Source organism: Clytia hemisphaerica, unplaced genomic scaffold (genome assembly GCF_902728285.1).
Source record: "Clytia hemisphaerica strain Z4C2 unplaced genomic scaffold, Clytia hemisphaerica genome assembly, whole genome shotgun sequence".
Classification (NCBI taxonomy): domain Eukaryota; kingdom Metazoa; phylum Cnidaria; class Hydrozoa; order Leptothecata; family Clytiidae; genus Clytia; species Clytia hemisphaerica.
This window is the reverse complement of record NW_027103741.1, coordinates 623,040-638,137: the sequence shown is the minus strand read 5'-3', so window position 1 is coordinate 638,137 and position 15,098 is coordinate 623,040. Positions and strand designations below refer to the sequence as shown.

Below are 15,098 nucleotides of genomic sequence, written 5' to 3'. Positions count from 1 at the left end.
AATATAAATAAATCAACAGGACAGCCTAAAAGATCAGCAAACAACTTGATTTTGCAGTAAATGGGTAAAAGTGAAGTGAGCATACGGCAGTGTTAGGGAACTGTGTAGTGTTGCAGAATTTCTTTGTGCTAAAGTTTTAACAGAAGACATGTCTGTACCCATGAGCAAATTGCCACCAAGGTATGCAGTCTCTGATTGGGTAACTTCAAACAAGTTGATATCGTTGAATGCAGAACGCATTCGTGATTCATCACACACAATACGACAAGATGCCCGAAAGCTCAGAAACGAAACTGAAAGTCACACAAAATGGACCCAGCATGAAAGTAATACAAAGATTGAAAAAAGAATTGATGATATAAATGAGTGGAAAGTTTCTCTTGAGAGATGCTTGGAAGAAACAGATAAAGAGATTCAAGCTTTACAGAATGAAAAGAAAAACCTTGAAATAGCTCTAGAGGCTAAGAAATTACCATTAGATGTAGCAATGGAGTGCTTACTTTCACGAGAAGAAAGGGAAGGAATTGATTTAGTTCGGGATAATGTTGAACACCAACTTCACAAAGAAGTTGAAGGGATTGAGGGCATTAAAGCACTTTTGCAACAAAAGATTGCAGAATCATTTGAACAGCTTTGCTTACTAGAAGAAGCTCGCCATCAAATTCATTGTGATCTAACAGATAAAAACCATGCCTTAGGAATAGATGCAGAATGTCACAGTTTGTATAATAACTCTGATGGCATAGATTTTCAAAATAACCCTACAAGAACTGTTAAAGGTAGTGTTACACCAGAAACATGGAATTCCTTCTCTGAATACAACAAAAATAGAGGAGAAGCTGAGATCAAAGCCTCTCAACGGTTAAGAGAAGCAATCTTTGCAACATTGGAAAAGACAAGAAATGATTTAGATGCACAACATCGAGCAACAAACTATGAATATCGAAAGCGAATCCATGAAACAGATCAGGCTAAAAATGAGCTTGAATGGCAAAAGAAAAATGTAAGAATTTTGATATTAGAAAATAATGAAATAATGATTATGTTTTGGCCAATTTGAAGAAGAAATTTTATTTGCATACATAAATAAGGTATTAAATTTAAATTTTAATGTAACATTTAAGTGATTTTTTTTTACTTTTCAGACAGAAGATGAGGTAGCTACCATGGAACAGGATATTGTTGGCTTGAAAGAATCCATTGAAGCAAAAATGGGCCCAATGATGGTAAGAGTAGATTGGCATATATTCTGGGCAATTTCTTGAGTTTAATTTTTTTAATGAAAATATTACCAGCAACTGAGGTCACGCAAAAATGGTGCAAACAATCAAAACCACTTTTAATAAAAAATATCTATATACCAAGATATAATCATCAACTGCCTAGGGGGGTCAGTTTTTGGGTAAATTGGTACTAAAATTAGCGATTTTCTTAATTTTTAGAATCTTTTTCAAAATTGTTTGTGTTTTTTTTCCGAATTTCTGCAATCTTTTAGAAAAAATTAAAATGATCTAGTTTAAAGAAAATTTCCCAAGTTCAAATATTTTTGCATATACAGTCAAAAGTCTTTAATGTTTGTTTCATTAATAAATCAGCATTGTTTAAAAGTATTAGTTTTTGTAAAAAACGTGTCTAAATTTCCCTAAAAGTTTTAGTACATATGTGTACTAAACTACCACTTTTCTAAAATGGGGTGGTGGTATTGTCGAAAACTCTTTTCATATTGTGTTTAAGATTTTAGTACCGACTCCTCCCTGCAACCGGGTCTTTCTAAATTATTTACCTAATGTTCCCTGTAACATTTAAGGTCCCATACATGTTTTTTTATACAAGCATTGCGCTTATAAACATTATCTATTTTGAAATTTCTCTAAAATTTTGCTTAGAGTGTTTATTGTTTTTACTCTCCTCTTTCTTTAGAGCAATCCAGACAGTACAACTCAGTCAGACAGAGATCACGAGGTTTGTTTATTTGCAAAGTGTAGAGGGTAACTGTTTGAAAGGATCTCAGATTATTATGTAGATTATGAAATTTTTAGTCTGTATAAGAGCAAGTTTAGATGAAGATAATGATTGTTTTATTGGTGTTTTAGTGTGTTGGTATATAATCATGAATAAGAATTTAGAATTAGAGCATACCATAATCATTATATTAGTGTTAGTTCAATCGGATTAATTTTCGCAAAATCAAATTTCGCGACATCTTAAATTTTTGCCTTTTTACGCAAAGATAAATCATTGCGTATGATTGCTGACTTGTAATCATGCATGTAGATCCGTGTTAAGTTCTACAAATCTCCATTTCGAGAAAGCTGCCGTTTTGAGTGATATTTATTGCTGATTATTTGTGTTGTTGATATTTATTTGAACATTTGGTATTTGTTCATTCGCAAAAATTTTAAAATCCCAAAAAAACTTTTTTTTGGCTCACGAAATTTAACCTTGCTAAAATCGATCCGATAAAAGTAAGCTTGATACATATTCTAAAGAAAGATTTAGTTTGATCTACCCTCCCCATAGCTTTTTCTACACTAAATAATCGAGACTAATTTCCTATAAACTAACATACAAAATCTTTAAGTCATATTATATGCTATACCATTTTTCGATGTTATTAATTTGAATTTGCCCTATTTTCTCAAGGTTGCCCAGACCCGTCTTGAGAAACGGACTCAACGTAAAAGTGTGGAATTATGTCGAGATATTCCACAATATCAATTATGTTATGAAGTTGCTGAAATTGATGGCTCTGTCAGAGCATTGAGCGAGAAACACCAAGTAGCTGTGACCGCTTTGAAAAGTTTGCTTCAAGATCTCAACCGTATCAATGAAGATTTGAGAATCAAGACAAAATCGTTGGCTCTTGATCAACATTGTATGGAAGTGCGTCAGAAATTGAGCGATCCTGCTGCCAATGTGACCACAGATCAAAACAAAGATCAATTGGATGATCAAATCAAGAATCTCTCCATCGCCTCAAAACAACACGAAGCTCGACCTTCAAGTTTAAGAGATGAACGACAAACGTCTCATACTGGACGACAAACCACACTTGATCAAAGAAACGATTCGATGCCACAGCAAAGCCAATTATCAAAATCAACCTATATCACTGATTTCGACGAAACTAAAAACAAAAGATCGGGGGATTTACAACGCACTCTTGGTCAAAGAAAAATCGTCGAATTTGCGTAAGACAAGTATGAATTAAAGGGCTCTGGCCATAGTATAATGTTCATGTGCAAAAATTAGATTTCTATCCGAATACTTGTGAATAAAACGTTCGATTTGTCTGGAAAATTTCTTTGACAACACAATTTCGAACGTCTTGTTCCATGATGGAAGATTAATTCACTAAATCCTGAAAGTGCTCTATTTCTAAAACCGAAAAATTGAAAATCACAATCAAATTACACGCTTTTTTATAAGAACACGAGGCTAAACTTCTTCCAAGCCCTAACCAGGCTCTGATTTGGGCAATGGCTGAAAAAAAGGGCTGATTTCAAGTCGTTTCAATAAGTCAATAAGGGAACAGGATTTTGCCGACTAGCTTTATTTTGGCGAGGGAAAATTTTTGTGAGAACTAATTTTGGCGAACTTTCAAGCACAAACATTATTCTAAACTTACAACCGATTTTTAATTATGGGCAGAGAACTTTTAACAAATATAACTCAAGTATTTTATTTCTCATAATCTCTTATATTTTGTATATACACCAATTATATGATTTCTAATTTTTTTAACCACTAACTGATTAAACTTATGAAATATATTTGACTACATCGTAAATTCACATAGAACCGAAAATCGATTTCCAGTTTGGAATAATTGGAGCGATTAGTGTTGTCGAATATTTCAATAAATCAAGATTTTCAATGAAAGTACGTCTATCCTTTGAAACCGGTCAAATCTTGGCTTGCAAAATTCAAAGAGTCTGTACCTTTTGTTTCTATAGATTTGTTTCGATGCATGAGGTCAAGGATATTGGATGTAAATGTCCAGTTATGAAATGAAGCTTCCTATTTTAATCATTTTGGCCAATTAACACGTCAAATTTACAATACCGGCATTTTTTATTCTACGGATTTTCATGAATTCCATTACGAAAGAAGTTTCTTTCATTTCAAAGTTCTCAGCAGCAAATGTCTGGGGGTTACCTAGCAGTGCTGTTTAGTTAAAACCAAGTTTCTCAAATAATCACAAATTCAAAACAATTCGTGAAAGGTTTTTTCTTACGTAAGTGCTAAAATGGGCTCTTCCAGAAAAAATCCGTTCATGGGGGGTTGAGGAAGAATTGTCCAGGGGTATTGAAAAAATACCAAAAAAATGCAATGTCCAGGGGGTGAATTCCAATGTCCAGGGGTAATTTTTTGTGTCCACGGGGTTGATTTGATGTTTGCCCAGGAGTATAACCCGTGTCCAGGGGGTTAAAAATCAAAATGTCCAGGGGTAATTCATGAAAAAAACTATATATCCTCCACCCCCCATGAACGGATTTTTTCTGGAAGAGCCCAATGTAAGCTTTCCTCTTTTTACTTCTGGTAAAATGGCCTATCAATTTTCTTCGCGCGAATAAGTGAAATCTTTATAGTACAGCATGCACTCCTTATTTTTTAACAACAATCCTTACTCAAGCAATTCTATCGCGCTGTAAATCATTTTATTACAAAAAATATCCAACACCAAATCTTTGGAATACACAATTTCACTTTTAGGAATTAACCTGGTAACATTGTGAGAATAGCCGTTCTCCCCTTGGTTTCTGAGAGAACTTTTTCAGTAACTTCGCAAAAATGGCTAGGAAGGGAAACAATTTTTGAGGTGATTTTCGTAAAAGACCCAAAAATTTCTCAGGGAGCTGTAATCTAAAGAATAAGAGAATATGAAAAAATGTAGAATCGGTTGAAATTGTGGGCGTAAGAAACTTCAATGTTTGGGAACCACCCATTCAGTTAATATGAATTATTTTTTAGTCGATGGGGATAAGGAAATCTCTTGGTATCGATGGGTTTGAGATTCCGATGTTTATAGCATATTCAGTTTGAAAATTTTCCTTGTAATTCCTGTTATGTTGGAATGAAGCTTAAAAAGGAGGTTGGATTAGGTCCAAAGCCAAAAGAGAAATATTTACTTTCACAAAGGCATGGCCAACCACAAAAAGTGATGTAAAGCGAGCAGGGCTGTTTAATCACACAAAATTACAGTCGAAACTGATGGGGATTTAAAGAGGTACGTCATCAACATTTTTGTATCTAAGGGTGATCAAAACGAAACGCAGGGTGTCATCAATTAAGAAAGCGGTTCAAGTTAAGTGGTGACCAATTTGATACATATGTTCAAAAACAACATAAAGGGAAGAAAATTTTATCTTTGCAAGATCCCTATAAAAAACCAACATTTTCAATATTGCAACCTCATTCCCCACCCAAAAAGTTTTTTATAAGGGACCAATAGGTTATGTATATTTTGGCATCAGAACCAATATCAGAGTTCCTTTTTGAAAAAGTATCTTAATTAAACGAGGCGTCAAATCGAGGATTGATTAGACTTGAACGTAATGTATTTTTAAATGACTTTTTAAATGATGTCATTAAAGTATGCAGAGTTCCAAAACAGAACAATCAAGAGATGGCCTATTTAAATGACACTTTCGAAAGGGGTTGTTCATCATTTACCACTGAACACTAAACAAGTAAACACAACAAAACAACAACTTCACCAACAAACAAACAACCATGCAACCAACATTTATTACCGTCTTATGCCTTGTATGTTTAGGTAAGTCTTATTTTTTGTTAATTAATTTTCTACTACTCCCTGTTTTGCTGGACTTGGTGTGATTATTTTATCGCTTCTGGCCTGAGTAAAGAATTGCTCAGTTAAGTAACATTATAAATAAGGTACTGTATACCTTGACACGAGGAAAATTTTTTCCTTTATGCTTTTACTGGATCACCAGCGTATCCAGTGAAACAGGGGTTATTCAAGGTTATCATTCGAATTCTTGTTTCTAGGTATATTATATTATATGTAACGTGTTCGAGCACAACTAGGGAAAATTTCTTTAAATATAATATCTATGCCTAGTTTATAAAAAAGGTCAGAAAAACAATTTCATGAATTTAGTACTTTAATCGTAGAAATTTTAGCGTATATTAGCGAGTCAGGAAAATCTTGATTTTTTTGGATTTATTTTAGCGAATCACGATTTCAAAAAGTTTCGCGTGGATAAATTTTAGCGAATACTCGTATTACATTATTGACTGAATTCGTTTTCTAGCATTTCTTTGCACTGAAACCCTTCCTATTGATAAAAATGTATCAAGGCAGTATAACCAGAAATTTCGCGCGGATAAATTTTAGCGATCTGTTGATTCGGCGTGTTTAGCGAGATTTATTTTAGCGAAAATAGGGAAAACTCGCTAAAACGCTAAAATTAGTCCCGCTAAAATTTCTACGATTAAAGTAGCATTCGAAAAATTAAACTTTTGCCAATCTAAAACCACTAACTCACTCGAGACTAGCTTACTATTGGCATGAGTTGTGACGGACATCAATGGACTAGATAGCAGCGTGAATAAATTTCGACATTAAAACCAATCCATTACAGTAGCCTAACGTTCGAAGAAGCAAGCCAAAAAGAAAGGGAGAAAGAATAAAACTAGCGAAAAATGACGGACGGATGCAGCAGCCTTCTAATATCCCCTCTTCGGAAATATTACGAGATAAAGTTTGTTCGAAGATCATTTCATTTTTATCTTTTTCATGTCTCACAAAAAAACGATTAAGGAAGCTATTATAACTGCTCAAAATTCCTTTACAATTTTCAAATAGCGTAGTTGATGATACCTTTTGTCATAACGAGGCACTTAAGCATATTTTAAGTATTTTAATGTGAATCAAATGAAGCTTAAGGGGGTCTTTATTATTGAATTTATCCAAGCCTCGTTACAAAATAAGCTTAATGATTGCGTCGTTATGCAATGTCAAATGGAAGGAGGGTTCAATTCTTGCAAAATGGATCATTTTTTGCTCCACCGTAATATGCGTAAAATTCTAACCATTTTCACTCTCCTTTACTTCAGGTTTAACCAGGAAGACACAATCGTTTGTTATCACACCACCCCCTGTTGAATGTAAGTTCAGTTTCAAGTTTTTATTGGCCATGATTCCAGTGACATCATTTGCGTAAGAAGCACATCCCTTTAGATAAAAATTATTCCGCTTAAATCGGGGTGCCTGGTGCACTGTAGATAACTTATATCTTATCCACCATAAGTGATCAAATTGGAGAATATGATAAAATGTCTTTCTGTGTTTCCATGACGCCAGTCACATTATCTCCTTATAAGGGTGCACGTGACAAACCCTTGTGTGATCCACCAATTTTTCATTATTTGTAGCATTATCAATCATCCGTGTTACATTTTAACAAAGCTTTTTATGTAATAGTCATTAATGTTAATTAGGGTTTCAAAATACACTGGAAGAATCTTGTAAAAATCTATTTTTGTGAATTCTATATTAGTCAATATAGTTTATAAAAATGGTTACGGCAACAAATGAACTAATTATAAAGTTTGACCAAATTCATTTCTAGGTCCTAATTATTTATGCAAAGATAAAGAAAATGGCAATTATGAATATTCATTTTTCGGAGTAGTCAATCCACATTACATCTTGCAATGTTCCAATGGTGTTGCATCTTGTCAAACATGTTGGCCTGGAAACCTCTTCTTTCGTCCTGACTGCAACCAATGTCTTTTCAATTATGACGGTAAATTGATATATTTGGATCTTCCCATAATCTTTGCATGAGGAAACTCTCATTCTACTTTCTCCTAAGAAACTTGTTATATAACCTAAAAACATCACCAACCTAGCTGTTACTGTAATGATACAATTATTGTTTTAGTATTTATTGATTTACGGCTGAGCATAATACCAGGTTTTTCTGGCACAATATACTCCAATTCGTCGCTGGTGACATTACACAGCTCGATGGTTTTAGCAGGGTAACTCATTAAGTGCCATCACTCCGTAACTTCAAATTTTCAAGATCTACCGGTTCGGTAGATGATCGAACTAATTGAAGAATTATAATTCAAATTGTTCATAACCTTTAGATCAATGCACTGCCACTACAAGCAAACCACCTCAACCAACCACGGCCACCACCACAACAAAACTTTCAACAAAAACGACAGCTCAGCCACAAACCACACGACTTTCAATCCAATGTCCTCAGAATGAATGCACAAAGAGAGGATTACACTTCAGTGGAAACATTGCTGATCAATCCAACCATCGACAATACATTGCATGCTGGGATGGAAAGACAGTCGGTTGTGTAAGGTGTCCTGCAAACTTGGTATTTGACGAGATCATGAATGCTTGTGTTTATCCTGTTGCTCCTGACAACAATAACGGAGGACTGAATGTCTATCTTTAAAAGTTAAAAGTTCATCAAACATATCCAAAATGATCGAACATTCTAGGACAATATTTACGCGATTTTGGTATTTAGCTTATATAAGTTTAGTTTTAATAATTTATTAGAATTTATGTTTAATTGTATATTACCCCATTCTATTTTGTAAATATCTCGTTAATTCTCCGCTATTCCAATATAAATTACTGTCGTTGATTAGAAAATTTCGTAAAAAGAAGAATTCCAAGGCTCATCCATTCTTTGTTTAGATAATTTACTTAGGGGGCCAATGCAAGTCCAATATAGTTATTACTGTGTATGGAATATGCTGATTACTTTTGAGCATTTGAGACTTGAACGTATATTGCACGTTAAAATCACTTGGAGGGGGAGTACAGAAAACAATTGCTCATCTCTGAACCACCAGCCACACTACCAACACTCTCCACCATACGTGGGAAATCGAAATCAATCGCATGGAATTTTTTTTCAAAGATTTATTCGCATTGAGGTCAAAACATAGTGTACTGCAAGATGACAAAAGACGTCAAGTTTTTAGAAATAGAATTCGAACAAGATGAAACTGAAGACCTGTTTGAAACAAAAGAGGTTTACAAAAATAGTGAGTGTTTTTTGTTGTTCCTCATGTTGGGTTGAAAGGGGGAAATATCGATAATAATCGAGACTAATAACTGAACGCCCTTTTTTCACATGTTTGAGTGAACTTACTACATCAACAAATACCAAACTATCAAAAACTGTGTGTAAATGTCTTCTGTTCTACCAGTTTTCAAATTGTTCAATGATAAACTAAGATGGTGGTCAGAAAGGGCGAATCATCGAGTGAACGTTATGATTTTTTCCGATCAGGTATAAATTTCAATATTCACAGACAGGGTTCCCACTAGCTATTACCAATTATTTTCCCTGACTTTTTACTTTTGTCTCCCTGACAAAAACGCTAAAGTAATTTTTCCCTGACTCTGAATGGAAAATGACATGTTTTTCCCTGCGACCATCAACACTTTCACGTTGCAGGATATTTCTTTTTGAAAGTTGAGCAATTCAAGGTCTTTTGAAGTTGGTTGTCGTGTATTTTTCATTAACTGGAAGGAATCGTCATGGTTGGGTGCGACACAGAAAATTTTGAAAAATAGAGACTATTAGATTAGATAGAAGCCTTCTGATCTTAAGCATTTATAAAACAGAATTCCCTGACTTGGAAAGACATAACAAAATATTCCCTGACTTTTCCAAGTTTCCCTGACCAGTGGGAAACCCTGCAGAATGAACAAGGGGGATATGAGAAAGGAGCAAGTTACAAAACTCGGAGTAGCAGTAGATTATTATAACAAGTAGTCGAAAATAACATTATCCTAATCGTCATTCTTGTTAGAATTTTTTTGCTAGTATAGGGATAAAACAAAAAGAAAATCACAAATCTTTGATAGGCAGGGGTTTCTAATTTAGTGGTTTCTGAAAAAGATTTTGTTTCCCGTTTGGGATGGGAGCCTTATTTAGTTTTCAACAAGGATGAATATATATACTCTCTCAGTGCATCGATTTTTCGATCAATTTTCCAGTGAGGAGGGAGTCGAATCAGGAAAAAGGGGTGTTTGTTAAACCAAACTTGATCATTTTATTCGTTACTTTTGCTTTTAGATTACCGTTTATTGGTGATGTTGAAATACATATACATTGGAGGTGCTGATATCGGTTTTTGGTGGTCCGTCTGGCTGCTGTCGGATTTTTACCGTCCCATACAAACATATGGTCTTTACTCCTATCTACGTGGATATGGCCTCATCATTTTTGCCAATCTCTTGTATTTGATTCTCCGTGTAGCATTCAAAGATACTTTCAGCGTCTTTTGGGAAACTCATCATCGGTCAGTATACCCGACAGCTATCGTGACATACAAGAGAGTATACCAACAAAAGAGTTTGAAATTTCGCCTCATCAAAAAGACCTTTCCGATCTGTATCTATATCCTAGTTATTGGTTTCATACAAATATGGAGAGGTTTGTTCGCCACTTTTGGAGTCCTGATTGATTTGCTGCACACCAAGTATTCAGTGAATCCCATCTTGAGTTGTGTTGTAGCACAAATGTTTGTGGCCTTGACGTTGGCTTTCACACAGAAAAACAATGCCATCAATCTTTGCCCTACACACAAAATGTACAAATACGATGAGTTATATTTTACAGATCATTTATTCTTTTTGAATCTTTTCGGAAATTTTCGTCAACCGAAGCCTTCAGAAGTAAGCCATCAAGCACCCGAAGTGCTTGAACATTTCTGTGAGACAATACAAAACCCAAACTTTCTTGATGTACCTGGTACACCAAACCTTTCAGCTTCCCGTCTGTCAGATGGTGATTTTGACGTGGTGGAATTTGCGACCGCGCGACTGATCAATGCACTTCAACGAAACCGTTTACGAGAAAAGTTCAAACAGTCTTGTACTAGTCTATCTTCATTGCGACAGGAAGGTGAAAATTTTGATCCTGTTAACACATGGAAAATGGTGATCCAACTTGTACTGGAAAAACAGGAATTCGAAGAAGGGACTAAAGTGACGTCATCAAAGAAAATCTCCCTTCAATCATCTAGAAAGATATCAGTGCATACAAGGGAAACAAAAAAAAGTCGTAAAATATCGAGCGTCCTTGTGACGCCTCGATCTGCACCACTTACGAGAAAAATGTCCACAACTCACGATGCACCTCAAGAGACCCATAAAGCAATGCGAAAGAGCAACCACTTATCCCCTTTTGACGCCATGCCTGGTGGTGGAATCCGTGTCAATGTCAGAGCGTTGGAAGCTTTGCAGAGTGATTCTAGCTCGGATGAGGAACTGGCTGCCTTGGAAACCAAGGACCAATCAGATGATGAAATAAAGACCAGCACTATGGCAACCGATCAATCTCTACATACAACAACAACCAAGGTTGAACAACCTTCTCATCCCAAAAAGCGATTAGCATCATCACTCAAAAGACCTCATGTGCCAAATCTTTTACAGAGGGATAATATAGTAACACTGAGAGAAAGATACATGATCAAGTTTTTCGGTTGGCTGTATGCTATCCATCATCGACAAGTTTTCCTTCATATTTTTGGTGGGCTTTTCTGGAGCACAACATGGAAATTGTTCGATTTTGCAACAGAATCTATTTTCACTAAAACCGCAAGTGATATTCCAGGACTTGTTTTGATTGCCATTTTTTGTCATTCTATGAACCATTTGGTTTTGTTTCGGTTCAAAGAGATGGCGTCGAAAATTCATTGGAAAACATTTTGGGAATTCTTTTGTGGATTGTTTACAGTCTGTCTTTGGGCACCTACTTGGTATGCTTGGGATTTGCTATTGAATTCTATAGGTGAGTTAACGCGCACTTCTTCCGCAACATTCATTGAATCACTGCATTTTTTCCCGAAATCTCATCCCTTCTTCACCACACCCGTGATGAATGAGTCTGATCACGTAAAACGGCAAAAACTCGGATAACACGCATCCCTTTGAAAAAGTCCGAAGCGAGCATCACGGCTCAAAAATCTTTCAAATCACGATCGTGTTTTGACCTCTAATCACGCAATCACGAAGAAAAGATTTACAAATCACGTAATCACGCCAGAAAAAAGTCCCTATCACGGCCTCACGAAAATCAATTGGTGGCCTCATGAACAATTAGACTCCGGGAAAGATATTTGTTCTGAAATATTTTGAAAAGCCTTTTTTTTCTCGGAAACAAGGCTCATGGATAGGACAATATTTCTACACGTATGGTTAGGATTTGCGGTAAATCTCTTATTATCTTATTATCTGTTGTTCCTGTTTATAAAAAGGGAGAGAAAAGCATTGCTAAAAACTACAGACCAGTGTCTCTCCAGTGTTTAGCAAAGTATTTAAAAAGTGCATTTACGATGTACTTTACAAGTATTTTGCAAGCAACAATCTCTCTACTCCGTGCCAGTTTTTGGGAGAGTGATACTTGTGTCTCTCAGTTGTTGTCCATAACGCATGACATCTTTACAGGGTTTGACGCTGATCCACCTTTGGACAAGAGGGGAGTGTTTCTTGATATCTCAAAGACATTTGATCGAGTCTGAAATGAAGATTTAATCTATAAACTCCAGTCTTATGGGGTAACTGGTCCCTTGCTTTCCCTTTTGAAATTTTCTGTCGAGTAGGTGTCAGAGAGTTGTTTTGAATGGAAAGACCTCTGAGTGGAAACAAATCAAGGCAGGAGTTCCTCAAGGCTCAATTCTTGGTCCACTGTTTTTCTAATCTACATCAACGACCTTTCCAACAATCTCGAGAACAAGCCTAAGATCTTCGCTGATGACACATCTTTATTTTCGTTAGTGATTGAACAACTTTTGAGCAGTGAGGAACTAAACAGAGATCTTACAAGTGAGTGGGCTCGTCAATGGAAGATGTCTTTTAATCCTGATCCTACAAAACAAGCTGTGGAAGTTTACTTTTCCAAAAGGCTCTTACCTGCTAATGCTCCTGTTTTATCTTTCAATAATGCTGACATAAGAACTGGTGAATGTCAGAAACATCTAGGTCTTCCTTTGGACTCCGAACTCTCGTTCAGCCACCATTCAGACGGAAAATAAAAAAGGACTTCGCAAACATATACCAAGAAAATCTCTGCTTACCTTATATAAATCTTACATTAGACAACACTAAGACTATGGGGATATCATATACGACCATCCCGGAAATTCGAATTTTGAGCGTAAGCTTGAATCCATCCAATATAATACCGGCTGTGCTATAACAGGCTGCTTTCGTGGAGCGTCTTTAAGAAAATCTTTATTCTGAACTTGGTCTCGAGAGTCTTGCTGATCGTTTTTTAATTTTGAAAATTTAGCCCCTTCTTATTTACGTAACTACTTACTAGCAAGACTTGCGGCACTAGATAATCTAAGAACAAGAAATCCTATTTATCCACTTAATATTCGAACTGAGCGCTTCCGAGATTCTTTTTATCCTTACTGCATACACGTTTTTTTTTTAAGAAACTAGTTTTACCAAGCAGCCTCAATGTTTCTTAAGAAATCGGCCTTTTGAGCCTTAAATGTTTCTTACATGTTTCTAAACTTTTTGACATAATCAGCCTCATGGAAGGCTGGATTGGAAGGTTATTAAAAAAAAAACGAATAAAAAATGTTATTTTCTCATTCTCAGCCTCAGCATGTTTCTTAGATGTTTCTTAGTTTTTAGGCATTCTGAGCCTCATGTTTCTTAAAAGTGTGTTTCTAAAGAAAAAAAAACGTGTATCACAGTGGAATACTCTGGATGGTAGTATAAGAGATCTTCCTTCAGTATCTACCTTCAAAAAAGCAATCTTCAAGTTTCTAAGGGCTAAACCTTTCCTGTTTTTGGAGCTTGTGACAACCAGGGTGTGGTCCATCTCGATCGTATTCGAGAAGGATTTAGTCACCTCAATGAACATAAATTTAGACACGGTTTTCGTGACACCTTAGATCCTTTTGTGCGTGTAGGACAAATTCCATCGAAAACACTCGACACTTTCTTTTGCACTGCTCTATTTACTCTCAGGCAAGACATCTTTTGTTCAACAAACTTCAGAACCTATATTGAGCTTCCAAAAGCGCAAAAACTGGACAAAACAGCTGTTTCTGTCTGAAAAACACTGTTTTTAAGGGTTAATATCTCGAGGTACAGAAATCACCTATATTTGCAATATATCTCTAATCTTAATTTTTTGAGAGCTTTCCAAAAATACACAACAGGTCTCCGTTTTCTCAAGCTAAAATTTTCATTGATTTCTCACCCTATGATTTTTGCCTGAGACCGTCCGTCGTATTTGTCCGAAAATCACACCAAAGTGTCCGAAAAAAAATTGGCAACCAAGTTATTTTGATTCCCCTACCCCTTAGCTTTCAAAAAATGTATAACAAGTGCTTTGACTAAAAAAATCGAGCGATTTAACAAATTTCCCCCTACTACTAGACAACCTTTCAACATAAACAACTCAATAATTAATCTTTCCATTGAATTTGTTCTTGACTCTGAGAGGTTTAGTGGTGCCTTATCTTACTTTCTTATTTTAGTTCGAACCCCCATCCGTTTATTTGGAACCTAAGAACAAGTGTAATGTAGTTTCTCAGATTGTAATTGTAAAGAAAAAAATGGACTTCTTTGAATTTCTGATTTATTCTTTTATAGGTGCAAGTTATATGGAAGAAGTTTGTTGGTCTTTGAACGTGTTGGCATTCCTGCCGTTAGCATTGCTTGGTTTGTCTATAAATACTGCTTTGTGATGTTTCTTTTTATATTAGTTTGTGAAAATAATATAATCATTTGAAAAAACTGTTGAATTAGCGCTAAAAGGATATTTAATGTTACTTGGTTGGTATGATTTGAAAGAAATTAGGCAACCACAAAGTGCCAATTGTACAAAAATGCTAAGTCTACTTCTACACTGGCGCCCTTTATTTGTAATAAGTGAAAGAAATTGTACACCCGTGTCACAGACCCGGTTTCTTTCCCGGTGGAAAAATAGGCCAAAAAATCGTCCCCGGTGGAAAAAACATCCTACAATTTCAACCCCACTGCGAAATTGCTCTATGATTTTATCCCCATTGAAAACTGAATGTGAAAAATTGCACTCAAAAACCATCCCCAC

The 15,098-nt window shown here is 35.6% G+C and overlaps 3 protein-coding genes across 5 annotated transcripts; all 3 read left to right on the top strand.

Annotated features, from left to right (window-relative positions):
- The first annotated feature begins 5 nt into the window (after positions 1 to 5).
- LOC136805232 (tektin-2-like) lies at positions 6 to 3,790 on the top strand. Of its 2 annotated transcripts, XM_067061812.1 has the most exons (4): positions 6 to 1,003; positions 1,146 to 1,226; positions 1,921 to 1,962; positions 2,644 to 3,790. In XM_067061812.1, exons 1-4 carry the CDS (start codon positions 149 to 151, stop codon positions 3,193 to 3,195), a joined length of 1,530 nt encoding a protein of 509 aa, XP_066917913.1. In that variant the 5' UTR covers positions 6 to 148; the 3' UTR covers positions 3,196 to 3,790. The 2 variants fall into 2 exon arrangements, with proteins under 2 accessions (XP_066917913.1, XP_066917914.1); XM_067061813.1 differs by lacking the exon at positions 1,921 to 1,962.
- Positions 3,791 to 5,659: 1,869 nt separating this feature from the next.
- Positions 5,660 to 8,663, top strand: LOC136805230 (uncharacterized). Its single transcript, XM_067061809.1, has 4 exons — positions 5,660 to 5,779; positions 7,087 to 7,137; positions 7,602 to 7,778; positions 8,128 to 8,663. Exons 1-4 carry the CDS (start codon positions 5,737 to 5,739, stop codon positions 8,451 to 8,453), a joined length of 597 nt encoding a protein of 198 aa, XP_066917910.1. The 5' UTR covers positions 5,660 to 5,736; the 3' UTR covers positions 8,454 to 8,663.
- A 261-nt stretch (positions 8,664 to 8,924) lies between these two features.
- On the top strand, positions 8,925 to 14,891 carry LOC136805229 (uncharacterized). 2 transcript variants are annotated; one of them, XM_067061807.1, is made up of 3 exons: positions 8,925 to 9,054; positions 10,095 to 11,816; positions 14,639 to 14,891. In XM_067061807.1, exons 1-3 carry the CDS (start codon positions 8,967 to 8,969, stop codon positions 14,731 to 14,733), a joined length of 1,905 nt encoding a protein of 634 aa, XP_066917908.1. In that variant the 5' UTR covers positions 8,925 to 8,966; the 3' UTR covers positions 14,734 to 14,891. The 2 variants fall into 2 exon arrangements, with proteins under 2 accessions (XP_066917908.1, XP_066917909.1); XM_067061808.1 differs by lacking the exon at positions 8,925 to 9,054 and adding an exon at positions 9,236 to 9,302.
- Positions 14,892 to 15,098: the final 207 nt, after the last annotated feature.